Raw genomic sequence first — 17,265 nt, forward strand, 5'->3', positions numbered from 1 at the left:
AATCCCGCGCAGGTGACCAATTGCTTCTTTTGTGAACATAAGAATTAGGAGCAGGAGTCGGCCATACGGCCCCTTGAGCCGGCTCCACCATTCAATAAGACCACGGCCGATCTTCCACCTCAACTTCACTTTCCCACCTGATCCCCATATCCCTTGATTCCCCTAGAGTACAAAAATCTATTGCTCTCTGTCTTGAATATACTGAACGATCCAGCATCCACAGCCCTCTGGGGTAGAGAATTCCAAAGATTCACAACCCTCTGAGTGAAGAAATTCCTCCTCATCTCAGTCTTAAACGGCTGACCCCTTAGCCTGAGACTATGGCCCCTAGTTCCAGACACTCTGTTCGCACTGCTGCGTGTGTGTGTGTGGGGGGAGGGGGAAGGAGGTAGGAGGTAATTTGGGTTGCCAACTCTGATTGGATGTGTTCCTGGAGTTATCGTCACATGACTGCCCCGCCTCCGACCGCCCCGCCCCACGAGAGGTCCATCCTCATGGCACATCGCCTTTCCCCGCCAACTGGACAGTGAATTTATTGTTGCGCTTGAACGGGCATCAATCACAAGCCTGAATTAAGCTCAAAAATCACAAATTCCGCCCTGTGTTGCTGCGGATAATGGAAATAGCGGATTTGTTATCTCCAGAAAAGAGAACAGTCAGCAGGTTACAGATGAGCTGCCTCTGGAGCCAGACACAGCAATTGACGAGAGTAATAAATCACCGGCTTCTCATTTTAGTGGCTGGCCGATCTCTTTCCTAGTTATTAAACAGATTCATTCAGGATTAGAGAGAGCGAAGCAACCCTTATAGTATTTCACACAATCCATCAAATCACCTTTCCTTGCAATCATGGTCAAACAACGAAAACCTTGTTTTCTCTTGAAAAGAAAAGTCGACAATTTCCCCCACTTGCGAGATCACAGCACCACCTCGATCGAGTTATGTGCCATGGATTACTCCACTGTTGCCTTCTTACCCTTGTGCTCGCTGACCTACACTGGCTCCCGGTTAAGGAACGCCTTGATTTTAAAATTCTCATCCTGGTTTTCAAATCCCTTCATAGCCTCACCCCTCCCTATCGCTAATCTCCTCCAGCTCCAGCTGCCCCACCCCCGAGATATCTGCGCTCTTCCGATTCTGCCCTCTTGAGCATCCCCGATTTTAATCGCTCCACCATTGGCAGCCGTGCCTTCAGCTGCCAAGGCCCTAAGCTCTGGAATTCCCTCCCTAAACCTCTCCACTTCTCTTTCCTCCTTTAAGACACTCCTCAAAACCTACTTATTTGACCAAGCTTTTGGTCATCTGCCCTAATACGTGGCTTGGTGTTAAATTTTGTTTGATAACGCTGTTAAGCGCCTTGGGTCGTTTTGCTACGTTAAAGGTGCTATATAAATACAAGTTGTTGTTACAAGGGGGCAGTCTGTGCTTGAAACAGTGCTTTTTGTGCGTCTGTCTGCATGTAAACTCCAACCAGATACAAAGCAGTAGATGCTAGCGAATCCAAGAAACAAATTCACCCAGTGCAAGTTTAGGGACACAAACATACAGACCCTCCCTCCCTGCCTCCTCTACCGGCTCCCGTACATACCACAGGTTTCAAGTTTATTGAGTTATTACTTGTTAAAGTTGGTACAGTTTGCAACACTGTCACAACCACCATAGTTAAGGTGAGGACTCTTTCCCGCTCTGGGTATAGCAATGTTCTTTACTGCTTTTGTGTTGAAGTGTATGCAGTGGGGAAAGAGTTAAACTGACATCGCTGGCAGTTTCACTGAATGGTGTAATAAAGACAATAGTCTAATAGGCCTTTGCAGTAGTAAGCTTTTTCTAAATTGCTGAACTGGCAGTTGAGATAACCTAAGCAGTAGTGTTAGATTGATTAACAACTGCAAGCTGTGTCACTTAGAGACAATTGCAAATAGTCGGACGTGGAACCATAAGAGGCCTAGAGGATGTAAGTTCTGTTCCGGCAGGAAAGTAAAACAAGGGGTTGGAAGTAAAGAGGCCTAGAGAGGCAGGAAAGCAGGACAATGAGTCAGAAGTACAATGTTGATGAGACCCCATCTGGCATAAACAAAGGTCAGAGGTGCAACAACTGCTTGCGGTGATATCGGACATACACATTTCCGATAATAAAGGCGGTACTTTAATGTAACGCGGCATAGGCAACCAATCAGTGAAGATGCATGCGGGCCAAGGTCCAATCAGGCGGCAGGAATGAATTTTGCATGAGCTGGACATGTGTATTGTAATGTATAAAAATGTAGTGTTTGCTGTAACAATTTGGAGAAGTCTGGCTAAGACAGAGCAGACTATTACACCGGTGGGGAAACAAAGACAACTTGATTATCGATCTAAACCCTTGTGTCGAGTGTTGGTTTAAAATACTCCACAACAGTGTATGAAGTCGTGTGTTCATCAAGGTGATGGCTGTTGGTCCTCAGAAATGGTATTTAGTGCCTGAATTCGCAGGTTAGGTATGGGAAGTTTGCAGAGTGAAGCTCCCTCTTCTTAGCCCCAATGTTATGTTTTAACCGTAACCTACTGAATAGCAATCTCTGTTGCACCAGTGTGACATTTTCTACAAGTCATCCTTATGGCGGCTCTGAATGAGATGGATAGCCAATTTAGTGCCAAGTTATAGGAACAGGAGGAGGCCATTTAGTCTCTCCAGCCTCTTCCATCATTCATGGCTGATCTGTATCTTAACTCCATCTACTCGCCTTGGTTTCGTAACCTCTTAATGCCCTGAACTAACAAAAATCTGTCAAACAATCTCAGTTTTGAAATTTTCAACTGACCCTCCAGCCTCAACAGCTTTTTGAGGGTGAGTGTTCCAGATTTCCACTACCCTTTGTGTGAAGAAGTGCTTCCTGACATCAACACGAATGACCTAGCTCTAATTTCAAGGTCATGCCCCCTTGTTCTGGACTCCCCCCACCAGAGGAAATAAGTTTCTCTCTCTCTACCCGACCTATCTAGGTGTCAGCCAGTGGCTCACTCCAGAGACTTGAAAACATAAATCTACTGAGGGAGTGCTGCGCTGTCGGCGGTGCCGTCTTTCAGATGAGACATTAAACCGAGGTCCTGTCTGCCCTCTCAGGTGGACGTAAAAGATCCCACGGCATTATTTTGAAGAAGAGCAGCGGAAATTTCCCCAGTGTCCTGACCAATATTTATCCCTTAATCAACATCACTAAAACAGATGATCTGGTCATTATCACATTGCTGTTTGTGGGAGCTTGCTGTGCACAAATTGGCTGCTGCGTTTCCTACATTACAACAGTGACTACACTTCAAAAGTACATCATTGGCTGTAAAGTGCTTTGAGACGTCCGGTGGTCATGAAAGGCGCTATATAAATGCAAGTCTGTCTTTTACCCCATCAAATAATTTAATCATCTTAAACACCTCAAGTAGATCATCCCTTAATCTTCTATACTCGAGGGAATACAAGCCTTGTCTATGCAACCTGTCTTCATGTTGTGGGTGGTTTTGTGTTGTGAATCTGTGTCAACTAGGAAGACGGTTCACGTTGGGCTCATGCAGCCAAAGAAGGGTGCCCTTCGCTCCATCAGTCTGGGCTAGGTCCCAGAGATCAGCATGCTATGGCAATGCTACACCCAGCCTCAAAACATTGCATCTTGATGAGCATTCAATAGTGGTTACACAGTCACCTCCTGCCTCGAGCAAGATGGGAATAGATCTGTTGCAAGTGCAGTGGGGAAAGAGTTAAACCGACATCGCTGGCAGTTTCACTGAATAGTATAAGGAAGACAGGGACTACCATGAAAGACCACATCCATAAAGATGCGATCAAAGATAGCTGACCTTTGGAGAGATATAAAACAATTAAATGGAAGCAGCATGTCCAGCATTTCAACTGCCCGTAAGAACTTTATTACCTGGGTTACATTCCAAGGTATCTTTTAATTAGCATTCAGCAGTTTGAGTGATTGATTGAGGAGGCAGCTTATACATGTTTATATTAAAATTCGTAACCAATCCGTGAAGGTGCATGTGGGCCAAGATCCAATCAGGTGGCAGGAATGAATTTAACATGAGGTGGCCACGTGTATTGTAATCTATAAAAATGTAGTGTTTTCTGTAACAATTTGGAAAGGTCTGGCTAAGACAGAGCAGACTGTTACCCCACCGGTGTAATAAAGACAACTTGACTATCGATCTAAAACCTTGCGTCGAGAGTTGGTTTAAAATACTCAACATAAGTCTTCATTTTTAATGGTGGTTTCGTACTCTCAGTGGCTCTTCGAAGATCAAATCGTAGCAAAGGAGTGACAACATCACTTGAAGAGCTACAATTCTGTTTGAATGGGGTGATTTGTGGAACGGGCTTGGAGGATGTACTGGACCCCGACAGCCTGAGGGAGCTGAAGTAACATCAGTAGTTGCAATGACTAACCTGGGGGCGCTCTACTGATCTCACCTTCACGGCCCTGCACGTTAATTCAGCTCCCTTACACCGCCAGGCACAACGCCTCCAAGTCAGTTGCCATCGGCAGTCGATGTTCAGAGAAATTGAACAGACCACAAATAGATGACCAAAGTGAGCAGAGTGTCCGGGTCAAAGGTTTTAATGTTGAATGAGGTACCGATGGGGACACTCTTGCCCTTAAGAACATAAGAAATAGGAGCAGGAGTAGGCCATTCGGCCCTTCGAGCCTGCTCCGCCATTCAATAAGATCATGGCTGATCTTCTACCTCATCTTCACTTTCCTGCACTATCCCCAAATCGCTCGATTCCCTTAATATCCAAAAATCTATCGATCTCTGTCTTGCATATACTCAATGACTGAGCCTCCAGAGCCCTCTGGCGCTGTCCTTGTCTGGGTTAACCCAGCTCCAAACTGTACGTGCAACGGGGTGGGGTGGGGAGGAGAGAGAGAAAAAGATTCCCCATTGAAATTTTAAACATGTTCTTTGTACAATTTTGCTGCAAATAGGTTAAAAAGAAAATCTTCCCTCGTGATCTGATCCGTCAGAGAACAAGTGATACTGGGCTTAAAACATTTCCATACATTTTAGGTGTTCTGTAAGCATTGAGTGTGTGTACAGAAGTGCACTGCGAGTGAAAAAACTCACATCTGGGCAAATCTCAGACAGAAATACAGCTCTGCAGTAACCATAGATCTGTTTAAGCCGGAAAACTCCAAGTCCTTCTTTCAGATTTATCTAACCCAGCCGTCGGTCTACGGCATCAGTGTACGCCATATAAAGATTCAATTTTCCCCCCAACGTCTCACATAGTGAGAAACAGTGGGTCCCCCCCTCCCCACCCTCGATTTGCCCCCTTTCACTCAAGCTGAGGTACTGTTCGATCGGTACCTGCCACCTTCCCCGTGCCTAGCCCAATTGGTCATTTTGCTCGTGTGCGCCGAGACTGTGAACATTGGTTATCTGACTGTGCAGGGCATCGAAGTTCAATCCAGCCGTGTGTTTCACCAAAGATCCACATGCATGCTATCATTGGAATCAAGAGCGGGAGCTGTGGCTGATTTAAAAAATATACATATTTAAAAATATTCATATACAAATGGAATGTTGGCCTTTATTTCAAGGGGGTTGGAGTATAAAAGCAGGGAAGTCCTGCTACAACTGTACAGGGTATTGGCGAGACCACACCTTGAGTACTGTGTACAGTTTTGGTCTCCTTATTTAAGGAAGGATATACTTGCATTGGAGGCAGTTCAGAGACGATTCACTCGGTTAATTCCAGAGATGAGGGGGTTGACTTATGAGGAAAGGTTGAGCAGGCTGGGCCTATACTCATTGGAATTTAGAAGAATGAGAGGTGATCTTATATGTTTCAATAAGATACTGAGGGGTGCTCGACAAGGTAGATGCAGAGAGGATGTTTCCCCTCGTGGGGAAATCTAGAACTCGGGGGCACAGTCTCAGAATAAAGGGTCGCCCTTTTAGAACTGAGATGAGGAGGAACTTTTTCTCTCAGAGGGTCGTAAATCTGTGGAATTCTCTGCCCCAGAGAGCTGTGGAGGCTGGGTCATTAAATACATTTACGGTGGAGATAGACAGATTTTTGCAAGATAAGGGAGTGAAGGGTTATGGGGAGCGGGCAGGGAAGTGGCTTTGAGCCCAAGATCAGCTGTGATGTTATTGAATGGCGGAGCAGGCTCGAGGGGCCAAGTGGCCTATTCCTGCTCCTATTTCTTTTCTTATGTTCTCCACCCTCCTTCCTAGCCCAGGGACACTGATGTCGATTGTACTGCCCTAGTTGTTGCTCTGGATGGAATCAGAACTGAACTTCAGGACCTCTTGGTCTATATGTCTCAATATCAAATCACACAGTGCATTTACCGAATGGTGAATCCCCTCCCCATGCAATCAACCATCGACTGGGATTCCATCGTATATCTGACATCATTTGGTAGACTTACACTCATTCTGTTTCTGAATCAAAATATTGACCCCCCACAGTAATGGGTCAGGCTTGTAACATCCTTGCAAACAAATGACATCAATCTGTCCCGACTCTTTATACCTAGACTACAACTTACCGGTGAAGCCACAGGCTTCCGCCAGGAGGAACGTGCTCCACGACATCAGGAAAAACAGTGCCGTCTCCAGGAGAGGGAAGCAGTGCAGCTTGGTGAACTTGGTGACGTGGAAAACAACAGTTAAGGGCAACAGCTGAAGACCAGAGCTCAAACCTGACAGAATCCCATTAAACGAACAAAGGCGAAAGCAGCCTTTCTGGAGAAAGGACCGGTCCCATTGTCGATTGGGGACTCGCCAATCTCTGGCGGCGTTGCTCGCCAGTCATTTGGGATCCAGCTAGCACAGCAGATACGTTTAGCTGCTACGTAAATACTCCCCGTCGGAGAATAGCTCCAAAAATGCCATGTCCCGCAGTCAACTAGAGGCTAATTGGTGTTGCTCCGGGAAACCTCTCTCTCCATGTTGTAAATTCTCTTGGGGGGGGGGCGGGGGGGGGGGGCAGGGAAAGAGTCCAACTTATCAAGGTGAGCAGAAATGAAGAAATAATTGGCTTGCTTTCTCTTCTCTTATTTAAAAATAACAGTTGGTTTCATTGTGATTGCTTGTTGCTTTATGAATACATTTGAACCAATCTGATGCACGCATGACATAGTTTGAATGAGTGACACTTTCAAGTGTGACATGTGTCTGAGGCACATCTAGCATGTTGTGTGTGCAAGACGTAATGCACTGTGGACTGGTGGAATTAAATTCTATGTATTTATAAGCTTGTGAATTTGCAACTGTGAAGAGATAGGGCACAACTGTGCACACGGTCACTTGGCTTCCCCCAACCCTCATCGTCTTCCTTTCCCTTGCGCCCGCGGACACTGACCCACGCGGGGCTATAGTTCTGCGGGCACCAACAGCCCATCAGTGGCTATTCTTCCGCTGTAAGCAGAGAGGGTGGGTGCCGACAGGTTATTTAACCATGGGAGGTGAAGGAGACACCACAGCTGGGCCCGTGAGTGTCCTTTCACAACCTCTGCACGTCCATTTCCCATCAGGAACCATTGCTGAAGTTCACCTTCCTCAGGGTGGGCACATGTGGGACGTTATACTCCAGTCAAACGGCGTGATCCTAATAATATTTGTTCTTGGAAAGTAGGTAGCGCTGGTACCCAAATAAATACATTTATTGCCAGCCGTGGCTCAGTAGGTAGCGCCCTCACCTCTGAGTCAGAAAGTTGTGGGTTCAAGTCCCACTCCAGAGACTTGAGCACAAAAATCTCGGCCGACACTCCAGTGCAGTGCTGAGGGAGTGCTGCACTGTCGGAGGTGCCGTCTTTCAGATGAGACGTTAAACCGAGGCCCCGTCCGCTCCCTCAGGTGGACGTCAAAGATCCTATGGCGCTATTTCGAAGAGGAGCAGGGGAGTTCTCCCCGGTGTCCTGGCCAATATTTATCCCTCAATTAACATCACTAAAAAAAGATTATCTGGTCATTACCAGGTTGCGGTTTGTGGGAGCTTGCTGTGCGCAAATTGGCTGCCACGTTTCCTACATTACAACAGTGACTACACTACATTGGCTGTAAAGCGCTTTGGCTTGTCCTGAGGTCGCGATATATAAATGCAAGTCTTTCTTTCATTTCCCATCCTTCGTTGTCCTGAGAAAGTGGCCGTGGTGGGCCGCCTTCTTGAAGCTAGTGTAGTGAACCACCTAGTGTGGCACAGACTGGGTGGGGACGGTGGGTGGCATTAGTGAACCAGTTGGGTTTTTACGAGCCCACAAATGACCAGATTTACTGAATTCAATTTCATACCTTGCCTTGGTGGGATTTGAACTCGTCACCAGCGCCAAGAACTGGATTTTTCACAGTATCATCTCAACCGCTGGTGCACAGGAAGATGGTGACCCAATCACTGCCTCTCCATTGCGATTCTATTCACATCTTCACTCCCGCAGGTATATTAATAAAACTGCAAGCCAGTAATCTTCCAGACGATCCGTTTCTATAAACAGGTCTCAGTGGAGCTGGGCTTCATCAATGCAAGAAATAAATCTGTAATATCGTGCCAACTGGGACTCGTATGTCTCGACTGCTGTGTGCTTGCTTGTCGTGAAATGCCAGCCAGGCTGGTACTGACAGTTCAACAGGTTCCCAGTCATTGGCTCTGCACCCATCCAGAATGTAACGCACGGATACCTCAACAGGTTCTCAGTTTGTTGGCTGCGTGTCAATGTGGCAGGCTTTTACTGAGAATATTCTGCCAGTGAAACGGGTTTTAAAGGTCAGCCTCAGCTCAGTCGGTAGCACTCTCGCTTCGGGAGTAAAAAAAAAAGGTTGTGGGTTCAAGCCCCCCCCGCCAGACACAATGAGCCCATTATCTAGGCTGACATGACAGTGCATAACCGAGGGGGTGCTGCACTGCCGGAGGCGCCCTCTTTCAGACGAGATGTTAAACCTGTCTGCCCGCTCAGGTGGCTGTAAAAGATCCCAGGGCACTCTTCGAAGATGCTCAGGGGGTGTTCCTCCTGGTGTCCTGGTCAGCAGTGATCTCTCGGACACCACCAAAAAACGATCATCTGGTTATCTATCTTTTTGCTGTTTGTGGGACCTTGCTGTGTGCAAATTGGCTGAATTTTTCTTTACGTTGCAGCAGACGTCATTGGCTGTAAAGCGCTTTGGGACATTCGGAGGGCACGAAAGGCGCTAGATAAATGCAATTTCCTTCTTCACTCCATGATCAAATTGCTTGCGAGTGCTGTCATGAATCTTACCATTCATGTAGAAATGACTCATGAGATAACACTGGGCCACCAGCTGGTGGCGCCGTCCAAGGAAAGTATAAATACTCGGGCGTGGGCCCAGCTTGCTCAGGATGTTTTTGTAACCAGGAACTAGTGATGTAACTAGAACTCATGGTTGTGAAACAGTTGATTAAAGCCTTGTTGTAAACTCAGACCAGGTGCTTAGTAGTTTTCTTACGTCAAGTACCACATCCTACCTGGATTTCTCCAATCATATTAAAAGGATATCAGAGCAGTCAGCACTCCCGTTACTGCCCCCATGGCAAAAGAACCACTGAATATTCCAAGGAAGACTCCCACACACTTGAAAAAAGCAGCTGCATCGAAGGTATGGCTGTTCTCACCTGCCGGCTGGTAAGCAACAATTGACCTTTTTAAAAACAGAACAAAAAATTATATTTTTTATAAACATAAAGGTTCCCATTCTATGCCACCAGTACCAGACACAAGTCAAACACACGCACACACACACAGTTATACTTGCTTCACTTTCCTCATACCAAGAACAGTACTTAGTATTCAACACAGACTCCCGAGTTATTCTACCATTGGTAACGACACTCTGCCAGTAATTCACCGTTACCACGGGTACCGGCACTCTGCCAGTAATTCACGCAAGTGGCTATTCCACCGCCTCCCCCGTGGGAGTCAACACAGAGCAATTTCTATTTTTAATCTGAAACAAAATTTCCACTTACGATGACAGCACGATGGCCACAGCATCATTCAACACACTCTCTCCGAACAGCAGTGCGTAAACGTCAACATCTACTTGAAGCTCATTGAATATGGCAAGAACGGTCACTGTAAAAAACGGAAGACAATGTGTCTGGGAAACCTTCATTTCAGCTCATGAAAAACACTTCTGAAAGTTAAAAATAGGTGGAAGAAAGAGACTAACTTTGGGGAGATATTTTCCTCATCCATGCCTTTGTTACCTCCAAACTTGACCATTCCAATGCTCTCCTGGCCAGCCTCCCATTTTCCACCCTCCGTTAACTTCAACTCCTCCAAAACTCTGCTGCCCGTATCCTAACTCACACGAAGTTCCCGTTCACCCATCACCCCTGGGCTAGCTGACCTGCATTGGCTCCTGGCCCGGCAACGATTCAAATGAAAAATTCTCATCCTTGTGGTCAAATCCCTCCTTGGCCTCACCCCATCCTATGTCTGTAACCACCTCCAGCCCTACAACCCTCCCAGAACTCTGCGTTCCTCCAATACAGGCCTTTCGCGCATCCCTGATTTCCTTAGCACCTCCATTGGTGGCCGTGTCTTCAGCTGCCTGGGCCTTAAGCTCTGGAATTCCCTCCCTAAACCGCTCGGCCTCTCTCTTCCTTTAAGATGCTCCTTAAAACCGACCTCTTTGACCAAGCTTTTGGTCGCCTGTCCTAATATCTAATGTGGCTCGGTGTCAAATTTTATTTGATAATCGCGCCGGTGAAGCGCCTTGGGACGTTTTACTACATTAAAGGCGCTATATAAATACAGGGTGTTAATGGCTATTAATAAAGAAGTCAGGGTGAGTCTAAAGCAGGTTTCTCCGAGGAAACTAAAAAAATTATACATCTGTCCCAACAAAAATGCAATGGAAAGGCACATTTTTGCCTGTGTTGATTGTATTCAGAGCTGTAAAGATCTTGAATCACATTCAGAGTTACAGGAACACGCAACAGGTGACTAAAGCAACTGTTACTAATCAATTGTAAAAACACACACTACAGTTATAGTTAATTCAGCACGTTAATTGAATTATTGACAAAAGGTCATCGACCTGAAACGTTAACTCTGTTTCTCTCTCCACAGATGCTGCCTGACCTGCTGAGTATCTCCAGCACTTTGTTTTTATTTCAGATTTCCAGCATCTGCAGTATTTTCTTTTTGTAATTGAATTGGCCCCCTTTTTTCTTCTTCCCTCCCACATGGCAGCTGTCCTTCATTCTGCCAGCGTAATTCACACCCCATCTAGAGCCATCCTTTATTCCTTAACCTGTCCCATTACCACCTCCTCTCACCTTGAATATCTCTTAATGTCTCTCAATGTCTCTTAATCGCTCCTGCTTTCTATCCTATCACTGACCTTCCCTTTTGTTCTTTCATTCCCTCCCCCTTTTCCCAGCCCCTAAACTTGCTTTCCATTTCCTGCTTTTTTCCAGTTCTGACGAAGGGTCACCGACCTGAAACGTTAACTCGGTTTCTCCCTCCACGGATGCTGCCCTGGCCTGCTGAGTATTTCCAGCATTTTCTGTTGTTATATTGAATTGGCTTAATTGATATAGGGCAGGGGGAAAGTGTACCTTAAAGAATTACTGTATTTGCTCCTTCAGGCTCTAAATTGTCAGGTTCACATGACCGCCTTGTTACAAAACATTTGGGCAATGACAAAACACGAGATATCTCAAAAAGGTGAAGATTTGACCCCATTAAAATCCCCCAAAACATTTCACAACTTGAAATCTATTTAAAATAAAAGTTTTAAAATACAATTATGAACATGTTTTTTCCCCTCCCTTTTACATTTGAATCCCAACCATGCAATGTTACATACCTCAGCTCAGGCCTCAACTATGTGACCAACTCCCAGCACATGTGTGATGAGAATAATTCTCATAATTCAGCCCTCTTGACAGCTAGTGATCAGCCTCGTTGCCCTGTTCTGCATTACTTGCAGGGATTGAATATTTCCCCTCTGCCGTGGTACCCAGAACGGAATGGGATATTCAAAAGGTGTCACCTGACCAGAGCAATATCCAGCCGCAGCGTGGGGGTCAGGAAGCAGTCATGCATTAAAATCACTATCTCGGAGATTTTAGACTGCTTGGCCATTACCAGCTTGTATTAGGCTGAATAAAGTACCTCATTAGTATAGAATGATTAGAATCATAGAAATTTACAGCACAGAAGGAGGCCATTCGGCCCATCGTGTCTGTGCCGGCTGAAAAAAAGAGCTACCCAGCCTAATCCCCGCTTCCCAGCTCTTGGTCCGTAGCCCTGTAGGTTTCGGCACTTCAACTGCATATCCAAGTACTTTTTAAATGTGATGAGGGTTTCTGCCTCTACCACCCTTTCAGGCAGTGAGTTCCAGATCCCCCATCATTGAAAAAAGTTCTCCTCAAATCCCCTCTAAACTTCCAACCAATTACTTTAAATCTATGCCCCCTGGTTATTGACCTCTCTGCTTAGTATGACTTCTCTTTTGCACATCTCTTCATGGCATAACCAACAGCTTGCATTTATATAGTGCCTTTAATGTAATGTCGTTTTCCTACATTTTAACAGTGACTACACTTAAAAAAAAAAAAAAAGCTTGTCTGTCCTTCCTTCCTGTGAGCTTTACAGAAAATGTATCAATTTGTGGTGTCCAATTCTACGCACTTATCAGCCAAAATGATCCGCCTCGCGGAGAGAAGATCAAGCTTCCTCTAGTGTTATTGATTCGCAACCAAGCTTTAACTTGTTGAGCTCCACTTCATTTCTCAACGCTTTGAGTAAGGAAGTGACTGATTATGGGCGACAGAGAGACAGATGGTGACACACACAGAAACATGGAGCATCACATCGGATATACAGCACAGAAACAGGCCATTCGGCCCAACCAGTCCATGCCGGTGTTTATGCTCCACTCGAGCCTCCTCCAGTCTTTCCTCATCTAAATCTATCAGCATAACCCTCTATTCCCGTCTCCCTCGTATGATTATCTAGCTTCCCCTTGAATGCATCTATACTATTTGCCTCAGCCACTCCCTGTGGTAGCGAGTTCCACATTCTCACCACTCTCTGGGTGAAGAAGTTTCCTCTGAATTCCCTATTTGATTTCTTGGTGACTGTCTTATAGCGATGGCCTCTAGTTTTGCTCTTCCCTACAAGTGGAAACCCTCTCTCTGTGTCTACGCTATGAAAACCTTTCATAATTTTAAAGACCTTGATTAGGTTATCCCTCAGCCTTCTCTTTTTAAGAGAAGAGAGACCCAGCCTGTTCATCCTTTCCTGATCGCATTTCTCGTAACTTCCTTGTAAATTTTTTAGCACCCTCTCTAGTGCCTCTATATCCTTTTTAGAATATGGCGACCAGAATTGTACACAGTACCCCAAGTGTGGTCTAACCAAGGTTCGATACAGGTTTAGCGTAACTTCTCTATTCTATTCCCCCTATGATGGGAGATGGAACAGCACACAAACACACACACTAGCAGCCCCTCACTCTCCTTCCTTCCCAGAATATTCTATCTTCTTGTGGACTGTATCCTGCTCTTAACGTTCTGACATGAAGTTGAGCATAAATATCTTTGATCCTTAAAAAGTGGTCAGGCCAAATCCAGAATCAACCATTTTCATATCTCTACTGTTGAACCCCAGCCCGTGGCCTGTGAAGACAGCAGTCCAGCAGCAAACCATCCCATTCCAAGGTGCATTTGACAATCTCGGTCTACATCTAAATTACGTAAGAACTAAGGAGCTAAGGTTTCATTGAAAAAAAAAAATGTAATTAACATGTAAAAATGAGGGGGGGAAAACTCAGCTTTGCTGATGATATCAGGCTATTTAAAAAAAAAGTCAAGTAAATAGAATGTACATCAGGACATAATCTAAGGGAGAGAGAGAGAGAAAAAACAAACATCCCAAGAACACAACTCACGGAAATAAGAGTGAAAAAATCTGCAATAAACTAGGAGAACAGAGCAGCAGATTTTGGCTAAATCACAGGCCTGCCTTTTCCCTCACATCCTTGCATCTCCCCATGGACAGCTGGCTCCTGCTCATCCCCGATAGGCAACCCATGCCCTATCTCGGGCTGCTTACTGCTGCTGTGCCATCCCTTTTGTCTCTTTCTTCCCTCGACCAAATTAACCCAGCTTTAAAAATACAAACTGGAAATTAGTAGGACGACAGATATTGCTCTCGTGGACTCAGCACGTACGCACAACAAAACAATGAATCTGCACACATTACAACTCACCTTCACTTCTCATTTATACAGCACTGCATTTATATTCAAAAATGACACCCTCACTTCTGAACAGTTGGCACTTCAAAAAATACACTTATTTCATTAATCATTTTAATGATATAGTTTACATAAAACAGGATAAATGAAGGGCTTTTGAGCACGCTAAGGTTCTGGCAGCTTAAAGCATCCTTGGATCCCAGCAAATCTGACTATACCTCCCATCTTCGGCACTTGGCCAAGTCTTTGCCCTCATGACATTTCCCTCAGATTGAAAGGTCTCGAAACACAACATTTATGTATCTGCGCTTTCACAAAACCCTTTGCCACAGGCCCTCAGCCTTTTGGAGATCCAAGCCTCCCCATTTGCAAGTCCACGAGACAAATTCTAGGTGAAGATGTGGGGGTCATGGAAAACACAGACATTACCCAACATCCCTTTATATTACTGCGGCCGATACACTCTTGCTGGTGCATACCTGGATCAGTAGCAGAAATGATGGCACCAAAAAACAGGCAGTCTGTGTAGTAAAATCTATCTTCAAGCTGTCCTACTGCATACATCAGCTTCACAATTCCATACATAAAGTTTCTGCAACAAGAAAAAGAATTTTTTTTTGTTTCAGAAGCATTTTTTTTAAATCCTAAGAAAGATAGAGAGAGAAAACACAGGGGTAAAATTTCCACGGAGGTTCTCCCGATCTTTTATTGCGCCTCACGCTCCCTCAAGTGGACGTAAAAGATCCCATGGCACTATTTAGAAGAGCAGGGGAGTTCGCCCTGGTGTCCTGGCCAATATTGATCCCTCAAACAACATAACGAAAAAAAAAAAAACCCCAGATTATCTGGTCATTATCACATTGCAGTTTGTGGGAGCTTCCTGTGCGCAAATTGGCTGCCGCGTTTCCCACATTACAACAGCGACTCCACTTCAAAAGTACTTCCTTGGCTGTAAAGCGCTTTGAGACGTCCGGTGGTCGTGAAAGGCGCTATATAAATGCAAGTCTTTCTTTCTTCTTTCTCAAGAGAAACTGGTGTTTACGCAGATTCTCTGGAGCATCTGCCAATCCTCCGCCAAAGTTACAGCAGGTGATTAGGAGAACCCCGTGGAAAATCTACCTCGCAATATACAGGACGTCTCTCCCGGACCACCACCAGTTAACTTGCAAGTCAGAAATTTGGGTTGGGCCTTATTTATTTTTTTTAAATCCATCGGAGATCTGTAGAAGAAAAACCATGAAATTCACAATGATTTAGTATTGAATGCATCGAAGCCAATTCCTTTAAACCATTTCCAAAACCATGCACTTTCCTGATGAGCTTTCAACGTGGTACTGCAATGTTACCAATTTGCAGATCACAAACTGCACTATGGAATCCGCAATATAAAAAGGGCAGTGCTGTCCCACGTTCTGTTGTGCAGGCCTTCCTATACAGCCTAATTTCATTTGAACCAAATCCCGGTATCCACATATTCCACTGCCGCTCAGTCATCACTGAAACAGATGATCTGGTCATCGTCACATTGCTGTTTGTGGGAGCTTGCTGTGCGCAAATTGGCTGCCACGTTTCCTACATTACAACATTGGCTACACTTCAAAAAAGTACTTCCTTGGCTGTAAAGCGCTTTGGGGCATCCAGAGGTCATGAAGGGCGCTATATAAATGCAAGTCTTTCTTTCTGTCCTACGTGCTAAACTTTTGAGCTTGGACTTTGTTGGATCTCACAGCTTTCTGTGGAAAAAAAAACCTGACTGTATGCCTGTGTCTGTCTTTGTCCCTGTTTTTTAATTCATAGCCAGAAGGGAAAGCCTGTCAGACTATTCCTGCCAAGCACCCGAGACTAGAGACTTCCCAACACAATGGTTGTGCGACTGTTCACTGATGACAAGACAAGCTAATTTTTATGTTTGTTTTTCCAAAGATTGTAATCAATAATTCCAATGTTCAGCTAATTAGCATTTCAACCAACTTTCATCTCTGTGCTTGTTTAAAAAAAAACTTGTGTCACTGCACTTTGCTTTAAAAACCCAACATTCAAAAGTAACTCTTTTTTTCCAAATCCTTTTGTGGGAAAAATTATCAAAAAAGACATCCATACCATGACACTTGCAGACATCATTCAACATTTTATACACTTCAATCAGGTCGAAACAATTGATGTGTAATGGGAGATCGTTCATAAAACTGATTTCGTCAGCTGCCGGCCCTGTCCGTTCAGCAGAAAACAAAGTTTACAACACTCAAAACGAAAGCAGCATTGCGACTGAGGGACTGAGTGCAGTCGGTTAGGTGCTGAGCCTATATCATTAATGCCTGGGTTTAAATCCAGCTCCAAAATGATGGAATGAGAGCCGTCTCAGTTTGTTGGCGGCAAGGATTCCATGTGGAATGAGTTTGGGCAGTTTCAACCCAGTTCCAAGAAGGCGCAGATCTGCAGCCCAAAACCTGCATCGAGGGTACAGCAGAGTCAGGCCATTCGACCCAATTGGTCTACGCCGACGTTTGTGCTCCACGCGAGCCTCCTCCCCACCCTACTTCATCTAACCCTATTAGCATATCCTTCTATTCCTTTCCTCCTCTTGTGCTTCCCTAATTTAGCATCAACTAGCAATATCAGAGTAGCCACAGCAAATGGAAAACGGTCAGACCAAGGCTTTTTGGTAGTTGTAGAGGGATTGTTACTGTTGCTTCTAATCATTCTATAACTGACCTTAATGCCGACACTGAAGTAGAGAGCGTCAACAATCCTCACCTTAATAAGCGCAAACATTGACCAATAAAATGAAAGTGGCACTGGCTGAGGGGTTGTTCATGTTGTGGCGATACTCACCCTATGACAAAACAGGACACTGCCGTTCCTATGAATGCGTATGCTAGGATAGAGCCAAGGTTCCTGAAGAAATGTCTCTGTAACAGAGAAGCAAAACAAGAGTTGAAACATGTAAATCATTCAAAATCATAGAATCTATCACACAGCACAGGAGGCTGCCATTCGGCCCATCGTGCCTGCTCTGAGTTATCCAATTAGACCCACGCCCCTGCTCTTCCC

The 17,265-nt window shown here is 45.1% G+C and overlaps 1 protein-coding gene across 2 annotated transcripts in view; it reads right to left on the reverse strand.

Moving 5' to 3' along the window:
- Positions 1–17,265, reverse strand: part of slc9a7 (solute carrier family 9 member 7) — a 191,383-nt gene that overhangs the window by 75,090 nt on the left and 99,028 nt on the right. For both annotated transcript variants that reach the window (XM_085999575.1, XM_085999576.1), the window contains exons 4-8: positions 17,047–17,123; positions 14,694–14,806; positions 9,968–10,073; positions 9,498–9,639; positions 6,537–6,642 (exon numbers count right to left, since the gene is read on the reverse strand). In XM_085999575.1, coding sequence (XP_085855701.1) covers positions 6,537–6,642; positions 9,498–9,639; positions 9,968–10,073; positions 14,694–14,806; positions 17,047–17,123 — 544 coding nt within the window. The remainder of the gene's footprint in view (positions 1–6,536; positions 6,643–9,497; positions 9,640–9,967; positions 10,074–14,693; positions 14,807–17,046; positions 17,124–17,265) is intronic.

The sequence above is a fragment of the Somniosus microcephalus genome, chromosome 10 (assembly GCF_052327205.1).
Source record: "Somniosus microcephalus isolate GS21.2 chromosome 10, FLI_Smic_1.0, whole genome shotgun sequence".
Taxonomy (NCBI): domain Eukaryota; kingdom Metazoa; phylum Chordata; class Chondrichthyes; order Squaliformes; family Somniosidae; genus Somniosus; species Somniosus microcephalus.